General features: G+C 47.2%; 1 protein-coding gene across 3 annotated transcripts in view; it reads right to left on the bottom strand.

Moving 5' to 3' along the window:
• Nucleotides 1-1,585: 1,585 nt before the first annotated feature.
• TRAPPC10 (trafficking protein particle complex subunit 10) overlaps nt 1,586-19,825 on the bottom strand; it is an 87,218-nt gene continuing 68,978 nt past the window's right edge. For all 3 annotated transcript variants that reach the window (XM_055313417.1, XM_055313418.1, XM_055313419.1), the window contains 6 exons: nt 14,381-14,481; nt 12,686-12,812; nt 11,312-11,482; nt 5,687-5,864; nt 3,270-3,464; nt 1,586-2,938 (listed from right to left, as the gene is read on the bottom strand). In XM_055313417.1, the coding sequence (XP_055169392.1) occupies nt 2,700-2,938; nt 3,270-3,464; nt 5,687-5,864; nt 11,312-11,482; nt 12,686-12,812; nt 14,381-14,481 (1,011 nt within the window). In that variant the 3' untranslated portion in view covers nt 1,586-2,699. The remainder of the gene's footprint in view (nt 2,939-3,269; nt 3,465-5,686; nt 5,865-11,311; nt 11,483-12,685; nt 12,813-14,380; nt 14,482-19,825) is intronic.

Below are 19,825 nucleotides of genomic sequence, written 5' to 3'. Positions count from 1 at the left end.
AGTGGTATGATGTTTCATTTTATGTACACATCTGGAGAGACTCCTTGAGTTCATTTTATGACTCAAGCTTAAACACTAAAGAAACCCTGAACCGGAGCCTGTGTGTCTCTCCTCTGCTAACCATGGGATACCAACCGAGACTTACTGGTACACGAATCCAACCCATGACCGGCTGTGCTGACAATGGACTGTAGGTAAAAGTCATTTTCAGATTAAATACAACAATTCCCATATTAGAATCAGAAGTTATAATTTTTCCGATCATAGGAAGCCCCATGAAATTCACCAAAATTATAACTTAATTCCTTTTCCATTTGCTAGTATTTACATCTTCCACAGTATGTGTAAAACGGCTGCATATTCTGCTTTTTAGATACACGTTCTATATCCGGCGTCACAATTATTTAACAGCTGCTGCATCTTTATTAACAAAACCAGCTTGTCTCAAACGTATAAGCCTTATTTTATTTTAAACACAACAAAAATCCAAGTACCGCCTTAAAAAAAAAAAAAAGGTGAAGCTTAGGTGACATTTTTCTTTTGTGTAGAACCAAACAAAAACAGAGGCACCCATGTAACTTAGGTTGCAAAAGATCTTTTGGGTAATTCCCGGGGTGGGGTGGTGGAGCGACCAAACCTGCAATAAATTTGATTTTATACAAACTGAAGATAGAAAGAAACCACCACGAGCATTTTGGATTCCCCCTTCATTTTTTTCCCTCTAAGTATATTATATAACTAGAGAATTTCATCGCGGGATTAGAACCCAGACACAAAGAAATCAAACAGAAATAAGGTAACCATCGAATCAAATCCCCCTTCCGGAAGGTGAGAGGGAAAGCCACATTATACAGAGTGTGAGGCTTTTCTGACAGAATCAAATCTCAAAGATCTCTTTATTCCCAGTGCTTGAAGGCAGATCTGTAGGGAAAACATCAATTTTTTACAACAAAACAAACTTATTTTAGAAACCCTAAACTATCTATTATTAGATTCTGAAGCTCTAATTTGCCTAACTAGTTGATTAGTTTTAAAGTGCACCTAAGGAAGATAAATTTCTGAAAAGTTTAATTAAACACACAGATATCGACCTTCTTTATACATTTCCGATTTCTGTAAATGAAAAAGACAGGGCAGGGTGGGGGGAATCACGCCACCTCATCTGTTGAGTGAAAAGACAGCGCACAGAAGCGTGGACACGACTGCTCTGTTCTAGTTGCTCCGAGCTTCCCGCCGGCCCCCGCTCCCTGCTCCCCGCCACCACCCCACCCCGTCACCCCGCCAGCCTCGCTCCCACACCCACAGGTGACCGGCAGGACTGGCAGCAGCTGCTGCAGAGGCCCCCTCTCCTCTCTGGCTCACATGCTTGAAGTTGCTCCCACGCGGCCGCACCCCCTGCTGGACCTGTCTACACTCACTTGCAGCAGTCCGGTCTACACTCAGCAGTCCGGTCAGGCTCGATTCCAACCACGCCTTGTCAGGGAAGTAAGAGTTCTCTATTTCTTATGTACAAAAATACATCGCTTTGGAGAGCTGGAAAAGGTTGCATACACCCAACACTTATTTACAAGCTGTGACTCTCACACCAGTAAAAACAAACACACGTTTATTTTATCCTTGATTTTTGGTGCAACTTATACATAAACATTACATCAGTTAGTCTGTACTTTTAAAAATAATAAATCAACCATATGTACAATTAAATTTACAACCAAAAGCAAATTAATCCATTGGTATGGTACGATGGCAATTTTAGTGGGCCGGCAGAGAACATTCCAAGACTTTCGTCCTTTCCACAACCAAACTAGAAGCACACTGAGAGGGCACTCCCAGTCTCCCCTGAAACGGAGCCTCTTAATGTCTAGGACTCGGGTGCAGAAGAAACATATTGATTACACAGTGACAATGACATGTGAAGACTTTAAAGGTGAGAAGAAAACAATGTATCAACCCCCACATATATAATGATAATTAAAATAAATACATATTTAATTCCAAGTGCATATGACATTCAGTCAACGTCATGGGGAGCAGGGGTTCTAGAAACATTTATTCCTAAACTACTTCGATTCCAAGTCGTCCCTTAGGCCCCGGTCTAATCTTCCCAAAGTACCTTTAAGATGGCTCCAGCTAATGGAGGTTCCAGGTCCACCCCGTGCGACCCCCAAGGCACAGAAGGGGTTCTGTTCCCACCCCACCCCAGCCCTCAGCCTCGCTGACCTGCCCTAATGGGGAGTTGTTATTCTAGAAAAGCACTGCTCATCTGGGATAAAGGATGGTGTTTTATCCCCCAGGAGACTCACGGATCCACCTGGTCCAGTATCGAGGGGGCAGCCGTTGTGTCTCCCCCGAGGGCACACAGACTCCAGAAGGAACCCATGGACCAGGAGGCTGCCAGGTGAGCGGGGAGGGGGCGACGGGAGGGAGTGGGGCTCTGGGCCAACACTGCAGGACGCCGGCACGGGGACAGGGACACAGGGACGGGGAGATGAGAGAGTAACACCACTGACAACACAAAAATAAACGCTGTAACTCAGCCGACCAGCCACACGCCGAACTCCTCGGAGGCTTCCGTGGCCAGGCAGGATCACCGAAAGTCTGGTTAGCGCGAGAATGTTGCGATGGAGAGAGCAGTGGAGCCAGGATCCCTTCAAGCGTGCGCACACCCGGCCTGGGGCGTGTGCCGACCTGAGGCGGGGTCATGTGACGCTGACTTCGAGCACATGGTCGTCTTTGCTGGGGATGACCAGGATCTGCATGCCCGTGCTGGAGTTGAAGACCTGGCCGGGCGGCAGTGCTTGGAGCCGGGGCATGGGCAAGCCTTTGTGCTCGCTGCTGGAGGCCGAGTGCACGCTGCCCCTGCTCTTGATGCTGCCGCTGTCCAGCTGCTCATCCACGTGCTTGTCCACCGACAGGCTGTCGTTCTCTATCCAGCTGTCTGCAAAATGCACGGAAGTGAGACACGGGCCCACCGACACAGACCAGTGACCCATCCCAGGAGCAGCGGGCCGCCCGAGCGACCTCAGGTGCACAAACACGTCGGCTGAGGCGGCCCGTTTAGAGAGAACCTAGTGCGTGGGCCCTCGGAGGACCCGTGTGGGTCTCAGAGCAGGTGCCTACAACTTGTGACCCCGACCGGGTGTTTGGTGTTAGACCCCGCTGGCACCAGACCCACGCTGTTGATCCACAAGCCCGGTGGCTGGAGCTGGGTCAACCACCTCCTCGCACTCCCAACAGCGAGCGCACCCTTCATGTCCAAGAATCCTTACCGGCATCCAGTTGTGAGGAGTGCGCAGAGTGATGGGGGAGGTATTTAAACAGCCTGACGTCAGGAAGGGGGAGGTACCCCGCAAAGAGGGGCATCACCTCCATGTGGACCCGGTGAGTGGCCTGCGCGGCCACAGGCATGGAGATGACGCCAGAACTCTTCCCGCACACTGCCCAATTGCTGCTGTTGTCCACCACTGAAACAAGGAAAGCACTGGTTTTACCCCAGGAGAGGGCACTCCGTGTTCACACCAAAATAAGAGCCACCAGCAGCCCCACACTCCAGAGTGTAAAATCCGAAACTGGATACATTCTGTATCTTGCTGCCTCATAACTGTACCTGAACAGGAAACACGTATGGTTTGATAATAAGATACGTGTTGGATGCACAGGGAAAGTCACTTTGTTCTGCTCAACATCATAAACGAACAGTGATTCAACTGTGCTGGAAGGCGGTGTGTCACACTACGGGCGCGCTGGCTGTTAAATTTGGAATGGGGTGGAACAGGGTGGCGGTCCATCTAGCAGGTGGTGGCATCAGACTGGGGGGTCCCGATCCCAACCTGCCGCTTGGACAAGCCCCTGGCATGGGACGGAAACAGACGTATGTAAGCCCTTCGACCTGCAGCACAGCAGATATTCCTAATATATGCAGTTATTAGCACTAATTATTAAAACACAACCGTGACATAATTCAGTGTAATACAAATATGTAATCGAGCAGTCACTCAAGAAGTTGGCAGGTCAGAGCCTTGTCTGGACAAGCAGATGGCCCTGCAGAGAGGTGACAGCAGCCCTGTCAAGGGGACACATAGCAGGGCCCAGGAGCTCCAAGGACCGAAGGTCCCCAAGCAGCAGAGAAGGGGTGGCAGAGGGCCGGCTTCCTACACAGGGCAGGGGAGCCTCTGAGGGAGGTGCCGCAGCAGTTCTCAGACAGTGGTTCCTGGGGCACCAGGGGGTCACACCCCTGCCTTTCTCCCTGGGCTGCCAGGCACACCGGTGGCTGGTGCCGGAGGCCTGAGGGTGAACCGAGGCCCCACGTGCGAGGGGTTGGGCCAGTGGGTTCCTCACCACACACTTGAGGATAGAAACTGCGCCAGTTTTACTTAAGGCTGTCCTTCGTGGAGTAGTCAAAATTAATTTTATTAAATCCAGTCCTTAAAGAAACATCTTTTTAACTTTAACTCTGAAATGATTATAGACTCCTGAGAAGCTGCAAACCATTCGAGACGGGCCCCGTGAACCCCTCACTCTGGGCCCCCAGGCTCCCGGGCTCACTGGGACTGAGCCAGCGGTGCTCTTCAGTCTGCGGTACTGGGCAGATGTCGTCTCGAAAAAGAAGGGGCGTGAGCCTGTCACTTCAAAGAAGTAGCCAATGATACAGTTCGAAACTCTGATCAAAAGGGAGAATTTCAGAAAATCTGCCTTTGCCACTGCGAGCCCAGCAGCGTCCCAGGACTCGGACTACCCTGATGAGCTCCGAGCGGGCTGGAAAGGGGTGCCAGCCGGAGGTAAGAGGGCCTCTCAAACTACAAGCCAGATGTAAGGCTCTGAGGAAACGGAGTATGAAAAGTTGGTTCACGTGGTTTCAGAGTCCACTCCGTACCCAGCCCGGAAGAAAGTTCCACTTGTCAAGTTCTGGTGAGAACCACGGTTACAAGAGGGCTGTCGAAGGAGGCCTCCCTTTACAACTACCCATCTGGGCGACCCTGGGGCGCCCTCACATCCTTCAGCCACGTCGCCACACACGGAGGGCAGCAGGACGACTCAGCTACCTTCCGGGAATCCAGACGTTAGGGAGAATCCAGGGGTGCACAATTATGTCTTGTTTTGTTTCGGAAAACAGTTCTTTTTCAAGCATGTCATGTAATGCATTTACTGTGATTTTTAAGGGACTAAAACAAGAAATCGTTGGCTCCTCAACCATTTCTTAGAGCATAAACGGTCCTGACACCCCAAACTGAGCTGCTTGTGAAGCAGCCCAGGGCCTGGAGGAGGTGGATGGGGACGGGGAGTCTGGAGCAGTGGGCAACAGGGAGGAGCCCGTACAGGGGGCCAGTGCTGGGAGATGGGGGGAATGGAGCTGGGGCTGGGGATGTAACGAGGCCCGGACTCCAGGACACACGGACTGCTGGGCGGCAGCGCTGGGAAGACCCTGAATCACGGGCAGAGAGGGAAGGGCAGCTCTGGGGGCCACGGCGTTCCCAACGACCGCTTGAGAAAACCTGACTCCCTGGCACCCAAGCCCAACACCCCGCCTGCCTAGGACCACGCCATGTAATAAAACATTCAAATGAGCTTTTCTGATCCTAGAACAGTCTCTCTTCAGATAGGGAACACTACTGTGGGAAGAGGGGGCACAAGCCCCTCACACGCGGGGTAGCACAGCAGTTAGGGGAAAAGACACCTCCAGACCTACCTTCATACATAAGCTTGGTCGAAAAATAGTCGTCCGACTCTGTCAGTGCTTCGTCCTTATCCACCTCCAGGAGGTCCGAGAGCCGCGTGATGGACACCTCCAGGGAGCACAGCGAGCCGGTCCGACAGTGCTCCGTGCCCGAGGGGGGCAGGATCTCAGCTCTCACGTTATACAATGTCTGGGCGAGAAAGGGAGACAAGCGCGTGTGTGAACGGCCTGCAGGGACGGTATCCTCGGCCCCGGGTGCCCGCGGGCATCGGAGGAGGAGGGCCTGGCTCGGCCGCTTCGCGGAGTCAGAGGAGATGCCGGCCGCGGCCCCGGAGCAACCCCCTCGCGGGGACACGTGCTTGGCGAGTCCCCGCCGCGAGCACCCGAGTCTTTCTCAGGCGGACCCTTGCCGCTCGCTGTCACCCGACTCAGGAGTATCAACGGTTTGCTCCATCTGCTTTCTCTCTCTCTCTGGACTGACAGGTATTCGTCTCCTGGGGCACTGAAGGCAGAGCCCAGAGAGCCTGTCGCTTCACCCCTCGGTAGTTCGGGAGGCATCCCTAGAAACACGCACATCCTCTTACAAACACGACCCAGAACCGCAAAGAGCGAAGGTAACACTCCTTCCTGGCCTCTGGCCCAACGTTCTCCTTTCCTCGATGACCTCTTCGCCCAACAGCCACACCTATTCCCACCTGCCTGACATCCTCACCACCTGGGACAAAGACCTGAAGCCTGGCGGTGCTACTTTGGAAGGTAAGGGTTGTTCCTTCAGGATCCTGTGAGAGTAACTCCGCTGCTCCTGCTCTTGCTGCCTCAGTATCCGTTTTGTTGGCCAAGCAGCCTGCGGGGGCCCTGCATGGACACCGGCCCTCAGGCAGGCACATGCCCTGGGTACGGGGTCACACGCAAAGGTAAGCTCCTGACAGCATCTCCCTAAGCCCCCTTCTGATCAACAGCCCCCAGCACCTTCCCCTCATGTGCCCCCGAGATAAAAGCCCCACGGGGCTTACACGAGCCCCACTGTCCTGGTTCAAAATGACCAGTCCAGTCCTAGCCCGGGAACCCCAGATGCCAATAAAAGCACACGGCCCCCTCCTGCCTGCGCCCCCAGGTGCTCTCTGCCTTCACCTCCCAGTGTGGCCCCTCAGGGCATGCCATGTACTTCCTCCAGCACCTGTGAGCAGTCAACTTCTCTTATGCAATTGCTCATGGCCTTTTGTTGAACCAGGACTGACCATCCGGTGCCGTGCTACACGCAACAAGAGCTATCTTACTAAAGTCATAATGTACACGAAATCATTATAGCAAACTTGATTCAAAAGTATTCTACTGGTGTTAGGAAACGTTCAAAGAAAATACATTTTAGAATATTAAGAAGCCTGTTGCCAAAATAAAACATTTTCCTGGGAGCCAGCGAGATTTAACAGTAAGTAGTCCCAGACGGGCTTTGCTTGGGGATTTTTTTTTTTTTTTAAGATTTTATTTATTTATTCACGAAAGAGAGAGAGAGAGAGAAAGAGAGAGAGGCAGAGCCACAGGCAGAGGGAGAAGCAGGCTCCATGCAGAGAGCCTGACGTGGGACTCAATCCCGGGTCTCCAGGATCACACCCTGGGCCGAAGGCAGTGCTAAACCGCTGAGCCACCTGGGCTGCCCCTTGCTGGGATTTTCCCGTTAAACACCCAATGACATCTGTCTGGGAGTGGAACCGACTTCTACGGATCTGAAGGAAGCCACTGCCAGGATCTTCTGCAGCCTTCCAAGATCAAGGGCATAAAAGACAGGGTTGGAGCAGAGGCATCTGTGGGGCAGGGAAGGAGGAGGGAGCACAGGAGGGAGGAGGGAGAAAAGGCAGCATTAGGGTGGCCGACTGAACAGCTCTGTGCTCCCAAGAAGCTCCCAGCTGGACGCGTGCAGTCTGGAATGTTTGGGAGCTCAGCTGAGGAAGGGTGAGCTTTGCTCGGAGCTTGGATCTTGGAAGGGAGCCCAGAGACAGTGGTGAAGGGACATGCTGTCCTCAGTGCATGTCCTCGATGCTGCCTTCTGACGGCAGTGGGACAGAGACGGGTGGCTGCGGGGCAACCATGGGAGCAGAAGGTAGCAGTGAGGTGCCTTCCACACCAGGCAGCAGCCATCAGCGCCTGGAACAAATTCTTAACACCGATGGCCAACTGATTTCAACAAGGATGTCAAGACCATCCAATGGAGTAGGAACGACTAGTCCTATCAAAAAATGCTACAGGGGGATCCCTGGGTGGCGCAGCAGTTTAGCGCCTGCCTTTGGCCCAGGGCGCGATCCTGGAGACCCGAGATCGAATCCCACATCGGGCTCCCGGTGCATGGAGCCTGCTTCTCCCTCTGCCTGTGTCTCTGCCTCTCTCTCTCTCTCTCTGTGACTATCATAAATAAATAAAAAAAATTTAAAAAAAATGCTACAGGGACATCGGAGTAGCCTCATGGGAAGAATGAACTTGGACCACCTCTCACCATACAGAGTTACCCCAAAGGAGATTGCAGACCTAATGCAAAAAAGTATAAAACTCTTGGAGGAAAACACAGATGATGGGGACTAAGGAAGGCACTTGATGGGATGAGCACTGGGTGTTATATGTTGGCAAATTGAATTTATTAATTTTTTTAAAGATTTTATTTATGTATTCATGAGAGACACACACAGAGAGAGGCAGAGACACAGGTAGAGGGAGAAGCAGGCTCCATGCAGGGAGCCCGACGCGGGACTTGATCCCAGTACCCCAGAATCAGGCCCTGGGCCAAAGGCGGTGCTAAACTGCTGAGCCACCTGGGCTGCCCTGGCAAATTGAATTTAAATAAAAAATTTAAAAGAAAAGCATTTCCCAAACATTCAAATCTTTCAAAAAAAAAAAAAAAAAAAGGAAAACACAAGATCTCTCTCATCATTTTATTTTATTTTTTTATTATTTTATTTTATTTATTTTATATTTTATTTTATTTTATTTTATTTTATTTTATTTTATTTATTTTATTTATGATAGTCACACAGAGAGAGAGAGAGAGAGGCAGAGACACAGGCAGAGGGAGAAGCAGGCTCCATGCACCGGGAGCCTGATGTGGGATTCAATCCCGGGTCTCCAGGATCGCACCCTGGGCCAAAGGCAGGCACCAAACCGCTGCGCCACCCAGGGATCCCTCTCATCTTTCTTTCTGATCTTAGGATAAGCAATGATTTTTTAGACCCTTCAAAGTACAAGCAATAAAGTGATTAATAAGGTGGACTTCATCAAAGTTAAAAACTTTTATGCTTCAAAGGACACATGGAGAAGGCGACAACACAACCCACAGAATGGGAGATGTGTGCAAGCGGCACCTGTGACAAGGGGCTGCCGTCTAGCCTACATGAAGAACTCTTCCAACACTAGAATAAAAAGACAACCCTAAATATTTTAAAAATGGGCAAAGGATATGAATAGACATCTTTCCAAAGAAGACATGCAAGCGGCCAAGAAGTACATGAGAGGTGCTCGGCGTCACTCGCCGTCAGAGAAATGCTCATCAAAACCATGTTGACAGGGACACCTGGGTGCTCAGCGGTTGAGCATCTTGCCTTTGGCTCAGGGCATGATCCCAGGATCTGGGATCCAGTCCCGCATCGGGCTCCCCACAGGGAGCCTGCTTCTCCCTCTGCCTGTGTCTCTCATGAATAAATAAATAAATCTTAAAAAAAAAAAAAAAAAGAACAAAAACCTGCATTGACAGACCCCTCGCGCCTGCTGGAAGCGGAAGGATGCTGAGGACACATGCTGGTGAAGATGTGGCAGCTGGAGCCCCCACATGTCGCTGGGGTGTGTAAAGTGACGTCCCTTTGGAAAACAGAGCAGTGGCTTCTCAAAAAGTTAAACAGAGTTCCCACACAGCCCAGCGACTCTGCCCCGATACTCACCCAAGAGAAGTGAGCACTGAGAAGTTGCACGGGGATTTTCACAGCGTTATTATTCCTGACGGCCCCACAGTGAGAACAGCCCAGACGCCAGTCACTTGGATATGAGAAGGAAAATGTGGTCCACCCGCACAATGGACGGCTCTTCCTCCATAAAAACAAATGAAGTCTGGTATACACTACAGGGTGCCAGGGGGAAGATGCCAGAGGCAAAAAGTGCCCACGTAGGGGCACCTGGGTGGCTCAGCTGGCTGGGCATCTGCCTTTGGCTCAGGTCACCTCAGGGTCCTGGGATGGAGCCCCGCATCGGGCTCCCTCCTCCGTGGGGAGTCTGCCTCTCCCTCAGTTCATCCTCTCTCTTTCAAATAAATAAAATCTTAAACTAAATAAATAAATAAAAGTACCCATGTAATACACCTCATTTGCACACACTGTTCAGAATAGGCCAAAATACTGGCAGATCTGCCCCTGGATTAGTGGTTGCCAAGGCCTGAGACGAGGCAGCGGTAGGGGGAGGACAGTGAGTGGGGTAACAAGGTTTCTTTCTGGAATGATAAAAGTGTTCTAAAATAAGGATCACAGTGATGGCTACCTGCATCGAAGGGGACACTTCAAATGGCTGAACTTCATGGCATCTAAGTTATATAACTCAATAAAGCTTTCCTTAGAGAAGTGGCATCTCTATTTCCAGTCCTCACAGAATACTGGTTTTCGAACAGTAATCCCAGCAGATAGGTTCTTCACGCAGTTTGTACAGTTTTTTTTTTTCAGTTTGTACAGTCTGAAAGAAAACCTTATCTGTGCTCTTCGTGATTCAAAGAGGAAACAAAGGAAGAAGGAGCAGTGAAACCGCCAGCACCCATGATCATGGGCAGCGAGCAAACCCGATGAATGTATGTGCACTGTAGCACATGAATGATTTAATGTGGCGCGCTGTGAACACACCGGAAAGGGGAGTGTGTGCTACAGAAAGCCCCATCATGCCGGAGATGCTGCTGAAGCCTAAGGCTGATCGAGACAGTGAAACGGAGCAGGGAGGCGGCTGGAAGGACATACTGAAAAAACTGCTAACATCAGGAGCTATAAAGACGAATACACCTGAAGTGTTGTTTTACGATTTCAGTAGAGAAGGAAAGGAAACACCACAAACTATGTATTTACATTCTCATCTACCCAACACAAAATCCAGGTCTCAACAAAGAAACCAAAACACAAGTGCATCTCCCTCCTCAGCCCAAGGCCACCTCCAGCTCCACATGTAATGCACAAGTTATAGGAGAGTCTTCACAGCACAGATTAAGTAGATTTCTACGATGTTTTCTTTTTCTTTTAAAAATAAAACCCATTTATAAAGTAACCACCCCGCGTGGCAGCTAGGATCAGGACGAAAGGACTCTAGGAAATAGTTCCAGGATATTCTAAACGTGAACAAGGGAAAAGGGAGCAGAGACCCGGAGCCTTCGCTCCTTACACTCATCTTACAGCCACTGGCAAGACTGCACGCGCACCAGGCATGTCACCCGAGGAGCAGCTGGGCGTCTGAAGTACCAGCAGCCAACGACTGAGCTGTTGATTTTCCCGGATCTGTTGCTTCATTATATTGAAAGGTTTTTTTCTACCTGATTTTTTTAGATTAAAAGGAGTGTGATGCCACCTTCCTTTTTTTTTGCCACTTTCCATTTTCCCACCCCACACCCCCGCCAAAAAATATGATACATACAAAAAAATTTTCCACTTGAAATTCGTAAGTATACGGCTTTAAGGGGATAGAGAGCCGTCCTTCGGAAGCTGGGGAGAATCCAACGGAGAACTGGCAGCGCAGAGAAGGGGGAGGCTCCCGCGTCCACTTCAGCTCCCACACAAAGAACACTGACTGCTTGCTGTAGATGTGCTGCAAAGAGAGTCACTGTCATTGCACACACAGACACAGCCCACACCGCGCCTCGGCTGCGCTCCAAGCCGCACTGCCCAGCCACCTGCCACGACCCTGCCCCCTGGTGCTCCCATGTGGGTCACCCTGGAGGCCTGTGGCCACAGCCCCACCCACAGCCCCCTGCCCGCCTTGCCGCAACGAGATTGGGCAAAGCTAGTTACAAAGTTTTAAACTTTTGTGGTGCCCAGGTGGCTCAGTCGGTTAAGTGCCTGCCTTCAGCTCAGGTCATGATCCTGGAGTCCTGGGATCAAGCCCCATGTTGGGCTCGGCCTGGAGCTGCTAGACATTCCCCCTGCCCACCCCCCTCATGCTGAGGCACACACACTCTCTCTCTAAATAAAACAGAACATTTATTTGTGTGTAGTACCTCATTCATTTCCAAAACAGAAATGCCATCAACCAATCAAAAAGGGCATCTTTGCGTTCATGCAAAGTACTTTGCATTTAATGTTAACTTAAACACAGAATAAGCACCATCTCATGCCTAATGTCCACACCTACAAACACAGGGACAGGCTGGGCCAGCATTTGAAATGGGTGGAATCTTAGCCGGGGAAAAAGTCCTTGAAAAATGCTACTGATCAAACATCCCAAGAAAACCTTTTATCTCCTAAACACTCAGCATTTACTGCCAAAAACACACATGAAAAAAAAAAAAACCACACATGACAAACGAGTATTTGAAACAGGAAGGTGAGCAGTAGCCAGGCAGCGTGAACACAAGTAGGACTCTTTCACACGGCTACACCAACACAGGGTTTCCTCCTTGGGCGCGGACAGGCGTTTAGCTCCGGGCGGACGGGAGTGAGGGTGTCCATGCAATCAACACGGAGCTCTAGAATGACCCTATAGTTACATAAATCTGTGCGCCAGTAGGACAAGTTTAATTCTTCCACAAATATAAACATCATTCTATTTCCCAATCCATCCACCATGCTGCTCGGAGCACGGAATGAAACCCAAACATGCACATCCAGCCACAAAGCTGCAGTTTCAGAGCCCTTGGGAATGTGCTTGTGCTTCCTGCTGTTTACTTCTCCCAGTTTTTGTGTTGCCAGAGTCCCTCTACAAACACACTGTGTTTTCCTCAGAACTTTCTAGATACTCCTCCATCACACTCTCGCTCCCCCTATTCTCTGCCCCATTCTGGAGAAGGGTTACCTGCGGGGTCTTGGTGTTCAGTGGTACCAGCTGCAGGTCACTACTACTGCCAGTATCCACAAGGTTACCGTCAGACAGCTGAAAGTCAAGTTCTGACAAGTTCTGGACACAAACTTGAATATATTTCCTAAAGCAGAAAAACAAAAAAGACGATTTTGAAATCTAAGGATTTTAATAAATGTATTTTGATTGAGAAGACCGTCTCTGGGGAATTGAAAGAGTGACAAAGTAAAATAAGAACCAGTTGCTAAAAAAAATAAAGAAAAAAAGAAAGAAAAAAAAAGAACCAGTTGCTACCTATATTTCTGCTTCTGACCTCACAGGGGAAAGTGTCCCCCAAAATCAAATCTTCCCGAGCAAGCCAGTTCTGAGGGAAAATGGATCAAAGAATGCTCTGCTTGTGACCCATGTTATTACATGATCAGAACTGGCTTTCCTAAACAAGCAGCAGCTTGCAGTAGGTGAGGAAAGTGCTCGCTACACCAGACACACAGGGTTCCCATCAGTCAGTCCCTGTCACATGGGAAGAGGAGTCTGAAAAGCCAGTGTGAAAGGAAGCAACCCAACTTCTGTTTAGCAGTGTTGGTGTCTTTAGCCATTCCTACCTACAGTCCCATCCCCATAACAGGAAGGGCAAGAAAGCAAGCTGCTAGTATAATGTTGTACTCTACATACAGTTCTGGCATTTTTATTACTAATTTGTGCAAATGTCAACAGATGAAAGCAAAAGGAATTCCACAGTGAGAGGCCAGACTCAGCCCTGAGCCCAGGGGTCCATGCGCACACCATCACTGATGGGGGACAGGCCGAAGGACAAAGCACGGGGCTCCACCTCCAAACAGTCTCCTCCAAAGGCAGAGCTGGAGCCTAATCCAGCTTCCAGAGCAGTGAGTGCTTCTCAACTGGAGGCAATTCTGGCCTGCAGGGGACATCATGCCGCATCTCAAGATATATTTTTGGTTGTCACGAAAGGGGTGGGGAGGATGGAGAGTGCTGCGGGCATAGAATGGGAGAGCCAGGGGTGCTGCATGTGCAGGACAGCAACCCCCCAGCCCCACAAATGAGGAGTTCTCAGACCCAAAGTGTGAGTAGCTCTGAGGCTGAAAACCCCGCCCTTGAGGCAATCAGCAGGTGGCAGAGAGCCACAAGAATGTGACCAAACTCGGAATGGTAAACCTTCTTTCTAAAGGAAAACTGAGAGGATGGATCAGCAGTTTAGCACCTGCCTTTGGCCTGGGGCGTGATCCTGGAGTCCTGGGATCAAGTCCCATGTCAGGCTCCCTGCATGGAACCTGCTTCTCCCTCCTCCTGTGTCTCTGCCTCTCTCTCTCTCTGTGTCTCAGGAATAAATAAAATCTTTAAAAATAAATAAGAAATAAAGGAAAACCAAACCAAGTTCGGCAATGGGTCACTGGCTTGACAAATAGAAGGAGAGATGAAGAAGGATCAGGGCCTTGGTGTGGATCCCATGTGCTACAAACCAACTGCCCGAAGTCCTTTAGAGGCTGCTGGGGAACCCTGAGTGTGGACTGGCTGTTGTAGCACAGCAGGGAGTCACGAATCAGAACAAGGGGACTACGATGTCATGGTTGCATAAGAAAGCACACTCAGCGTCACTGAGGCCAAGCTCTGAGCAGCAAGAGTGTCCATGCAGGAGAGCATGGCACGGGAGTGGGGCCCAGAGTGCGCCTTTACCGTGTGCCGGCTGACAGGAGCGAGTGTGTGGTCCTGAAGGGCACGCTGAAGGTCAGGGCGATGACGGTGGAGTAGATGGACCACGGGCAGTCAATGGACACCTGAGGAGAAACACAGGGCCGCGCGTTCAGACCACCTGCCTGACCACAGCCATCAAAGCAGCCACCCAGGTCAGCAGCGGCCGCCAAACTGATGGCCTTCCCACTTCCTATCTAGAAAGCAAACCCCCATTAAACGTGTGCATAAACAAAGCAGAAACGTAAAGCTACACACCCAGACAATACTAAACACGAGAGTAGCCAGACATCTGTGAGTCACCAGAAGGGTCTCGGAAGCTCTGGGCCATATGCCCCACCTCGCGCTTCCCACACTGACACGGCCAGACGGGTTTACTAACACGCAGGACGTTATGACAAAGTGCTTTTAGTCACTTCATTAATATGACATGATCAATCAGTAACTATCACAAAATTAAATGAGTTGTCCAAACACTGTACACAATGAACGTATATAGGAAGGTAGGCAATCCTGGGGGCAGAGCGTGGGCCAAGCCACTAACTGCCCTAAGGGCACCGGCCTGCCCTTTGAGGTCCCCCACAGGACAAATGAATACACCAAGCATAGACCAGTGTTCAGCCAGCACTGGTTTTCAGCCTCCTGAATTCTGTTACCAGATAAGGAAAAAAGAAATTTCAGGGAATGAAAATTTAAAATGTTACCCTTAGGTGCTGGCCGGTCTAATGTTCTATGCCATAACGTCTTTGCTATGACTATTTGTTAGCCTTTTGTTCTACTGTTTTTGTGCATGCATGTCTTTTTTTTTAATGATTCAACTTATTTAAACTAAAAAACAAAACAAAAAAGTTCATCCATTTCTCCTAAACCCCACCCCATCCTAGGCACCCATCAATCTGCTCTCTGAGCTTGATTTTAGTTTTTTTTCAGATTCCACATATAAGAGAGATCAAATTGTATTTATTTTTCTCTTATTTCACGAAGCTTAATGCTCTCCAGGTCCATCCATGTTGTTGCAAATGGCAAGATTTCCTTCTTTTTGGTGGTGAATAGTATTGCCCTGAGCACATACACAATGTTTTCTCTATCCATTCATCCATCCTCGGACACTTAGGTGGTTTCCATGACTTGGCTATTGCAAATGATGCTGCAGTGAACATGGAGGCGCAGACAGCTTTTCAGGTAACTTCATTTTCTTGAGTCAACACCTAGTAGCGTGAATGCTGGATCATATAGGGTAGTTCTATTTTTAACGTCCTGAGGACCCTCCATTCTGTTTTCCAGAGTCGCTTCACCAGTTTGCATTCCCACCAACAGGGCACGAGGGTTTCCCTTTCTCCACATCCTCGTCAACCTGATTAGTGATGTCGAGCATCTACATGTCTTCTCCAGAAAAATATTCAGCCTCTGCACATGTTTTAGTCAGACTGTTGCGGGTTTTGCTACTGAAGTTATAGGAGTCCTTTATATATTTTGGGTATTAACACCTTATCAAATACATGATTTACAAGTATTTTCTCCCATTCCGTGGTTGTCATTTCATTTTGTTGATGGTCTCCTTTGCTGTGCAGAAGCTTTTTAGGTTGATGGAGTCCCAAAAGTTCACTTTTGTTTTTGTTGCCAGATCCATTAAATCATCGCCAAGACCAGGATCAAGGAGCTTACCACCTATGTTTTCTTCTAGAAATTTTATGGTTTCAGGTCTTACATTCTAGCTTTAAACCATCCAAAAAAAAAAAAAAAAAGGTAACTCAAAATGGATTAAAGGCAAGAGTCCAGTTTCATTCTTCTGCATGTGGCTGTCCAGTTTTCCCAACACCATTCATTTGAAGACACTTTTTTCTCCACTACACATTGTTGGCTCCTTTGTCATAAATTAATTGCTCATATATATGTGGGTTTATTTATTCTGTTCCACTGATCTGTATATATCCTTTTATGCTGCTCCCATAGTGTTTTGATAGCTACAGCTCTGTAATACAGTTTGAAGTCAGGGAGCATGATGCCTCCAGCGTTGTTCTTTCTCAAGATTGCTTTGGGTATTTGGAGTCTTTTGTGATTTCATACACATTTTAGGATTATTTGTTCCATTTCTATGAAAAATATTGGATTTGATAGGGATTATGCTAAATCTATATATTGCTGGGTAGTATGGACATTTTAACAGTATTAAATCTTTCAATCCAAGAGCTTAGAATATCTTCCCATGTATTTGTTTCTTACATTAATGTCTTATAGTTTCCATTATATGTGTCTTTCACCTCCTTGGGTTAAGTTTATTCCTAGGTATTTTATTCTTTACAACTTCAATGCAATTGTAAATGGAATTGTTTTATTTCTCTGATAGTTCATTATTAGCATACAGAAACACAACAGATTTCTCCATATTTATTTTGTATCCTGCAACTTTACTGTATTTATTGTAAGTTTTTTGATGAAGTCTTCAGGTCTTTATATATATAGTATGTCATCTGCAAATAGTGACATTTTACTTCTTTCCTCCCAATTAGCATGCCTTTTATTTCTTTTACTTGACTAATTGCTCTGGCAAGGACTTCTGGTACTATGTTAAACAACAGTGATTAACAGTGATTCAGAGTGGGCATCCTTTTGTTCCTGATCTTAGAAGAAAGGCTTTCAGTATTTCACCATTAAGCATGATAACAGCTAAGGGCTTATCATGTATGGCCTTTATGTTGATGTATGTTCCCTCTATATCTACTTTGTTGAGTTTTTATCGTAAACAGATACTGAATTTGGCCAAATGCTTTTCCCGAGTCTACTGAGATGATCATAAGATTTTCATTCTTTACTTTGTTACTGTGGTTTATCACACTGATTGATTTGTGGTTGATGAACCATCCTTGCCTCCCTGAAATAAAGCCCATTTGATCACGTATATGATCCTTTTGGTGTATTGTTAAATTCGGTTTGCTAAGGTGTTTTTGAGGCTTTTTACACATATGTTCATCAGAGATACTGGCCTGTAATGTTCTTTTCCTGTGGCATCCTTTCTGGTTTGTAAACATTGGCCTCAAAGAATGAGTTTGGAAGAGTTCCCTCCTCTTCTGTTTTTCGCAAGAGTTTGAGAGGAACTAGTATTAATTAATTCTTCTTTGAACATTGGATAGGATTCAACAGTGAAACCACCTGATCCTTGTTTGTTGGGATGTTTCTGATTTCTGATTCAGTCTCCTTACCAGTAATCAGTCTGTTCAGATTTTCTATTTCATCATAATTCACTCTTGCTAGGTTGTGTGTTCCTAGGAATTTATCCATGTCTTCTAGATTGTTCAGTGTGTTGGCATATAGTCAGTCATAGTAGTCTCTTACAATCCCTTGTATTTCTGCGGTGTCAGCTGCAACATCTCTTTGATTTCTGACTTGAATCCTCTCTATTTTGGCGAGTCTAGCAAAAAGTCTGTCAATTTTACCTTTTAAAAAAACCAGCTCTTGGCTTCACTGATCATTTCTATTGTCTTTGTAGTCTAATGCATTTATTTCTGTTCTAATGTTTGTTATTTCCTTCCTTCTACTAACTTTGGGCTGTTTGTTCTTCTTATTCTAGTTCCTTACGGTGTAAAGTGAGGTTGTTTGAGACGTTTCCTATTTTTTTTTTTAAGATTTTATTTATTCATGGGGGGGTGGGGAAAGAGGGAGAGAGAGGGAGAGAGACGGAAGGAGGGAGGGAGAGGGAGAGAGAGAAATGCAGAGAGACAGGCAGAGGGAGAAGCAGGCTCTAGGCAAGGAGCCCAACATGGGACTTGATCCCGGGTCTCCAGGATCACGCCCTGGGCTGAAGGCGGTGCTAAACCACTGAGCCACCTGGGCTGCCCACATTTCCTCTTTCTTAAAGTAGGTCTATACTGCTATGAACTTCCCTCTTAGAACTGTTTTTGCCACAACTCATAAATTTTGGCATGTTACATTTCCATTTTCATTGGTCTCAAGGTTTGTTTTGATCTCTCTTGATGTGATCTTTGGCCAATTGGTTGTTCAGTAGCATGTTGTTTAAACCCCCACATATTTGTGAATTTTTCCATTTTCTTCATGTAATTAATCTCTAGTTTCATAGTGTGGTGTCAGAGAAGATGCATGAGGTGACTTTAACCCTCTTAAATTTATTAAGACTTGTTTTGTGGCCTAATACACAATCTGTCCTGGAAAAATGTTCCATGTACACTTGAGAAGAATGTGTATTCTCTGTTGCCTTTGGATGAATGTTCTGTAAATATCTGTTAAGTCTACTTGGTCTAATGTGACACTTAAGGCTAGTGTGTCCTTACTGATTTTCTGTCTGGGAGATCTATCAATTAACATAAATGTGGTATTAAAGTGTTGTTGAGGATTTCTGCACATATGTTCATCAGAGATACTGACCTGTATCTTCTTTGTCTTTTGTTATAATCTTTATTTTCAAGTCTATTTTGTCAGATAAAAGCAGAGCTGCTCCAGATTTCTTTTAGGTTTTGGTTTCACTTTAGTCTGTGTGCCCTGTCTGAAGTCTCTTATAAACAGTATATAGATAGGTCTTGATGTTTTTTTACCCATTCAAACCACTCCTTGTCTTTTGATGGGAAAAGTTAGTCCATTTACATTTAAAGTAATTGTGGGTAGACATGTGCTTGGTGCCATTTTGGTTAATTGTTTTCTTTCAGTTTTTGTAGTTTCTGTTCCTTACTTCTCTGCTTTCTAATCCTTAGCGGTGTGATGCCTTTCCTTAGCAGTATGCTTATATTTCCTTTTCTTTATCTTTTCTATGTTTGCTACAGGCTTCTGCTTTGTGGCTACCATGAGGCTTACATGTAACAACTTATTAATCTACTATAAGTTAATAACTTATTTCTAAAGCTCAATATTTTTACTCTCCCTTGCCCCCACATTTGATGTTTTTTTCCTTTGATGTTTTTGATGTCACATTTTACATCTTTTTATCTGTGTATTCCTTAACTATTGTCATCATAGTTGTTTATACTACCTATGTCTTTTAACCTTCAGAGTAGCTTTATAAGTGCTTAACCCATTATACTTTTCCTATGTATTTATCTTGTCAGTGAGATTTATTCTTTCACATGTGTTCTTGTGAATATCCTTTCTTTTCAGCTTAAAGAAGTCCCTGGAACATTCCTTATAAAGCCAGGTAAGTGGTGAGGAACTCCGTTAGCTTTTGTTTCTCTGGAAAACACTTTATCTCTCATCACTTCTGAATAATCACTTTGCCTGGGCAGCCCGGGTGGCTCAGCAGTTTAGCGCCTGCCTTCGGCCCAGGGTGTGATCCTGGAGACCCGGGATTGAGTCACGGTGGGCTCCCTACATGGAGCCTTTCTCCCTCTGCCTGTGTTTCTGCCTCTCTCTCTCTCTCTCTCTCTCTCTCCCTGTGTGCGTCTCATGAATAAATAAATAAAATTTTTAAAAAATAATAATAATCAC

The sequence above is a fragment of the Nyctereutes procyonoides genome, unplaced genomic scaffold (assembly GCF_905146905.1).
Source record: "Nyctereutes procyonoides isolate TBG_1078 unplaced genomic scaffold, NYPRO_anot_genome, whole genome shotgun sequence".
Lineage (NCBI taxonomy): Eukaryota > Metazoa > Chordata > Mammalia > Carnivora > Canidae > Nyctereutes > Nyctereutes procyonoides.
The sequence above is the reverse complement of the archived record's forward strand: the minus strand, read 5'-3'. Positions and strand labels throughout refer to the sequence as shown.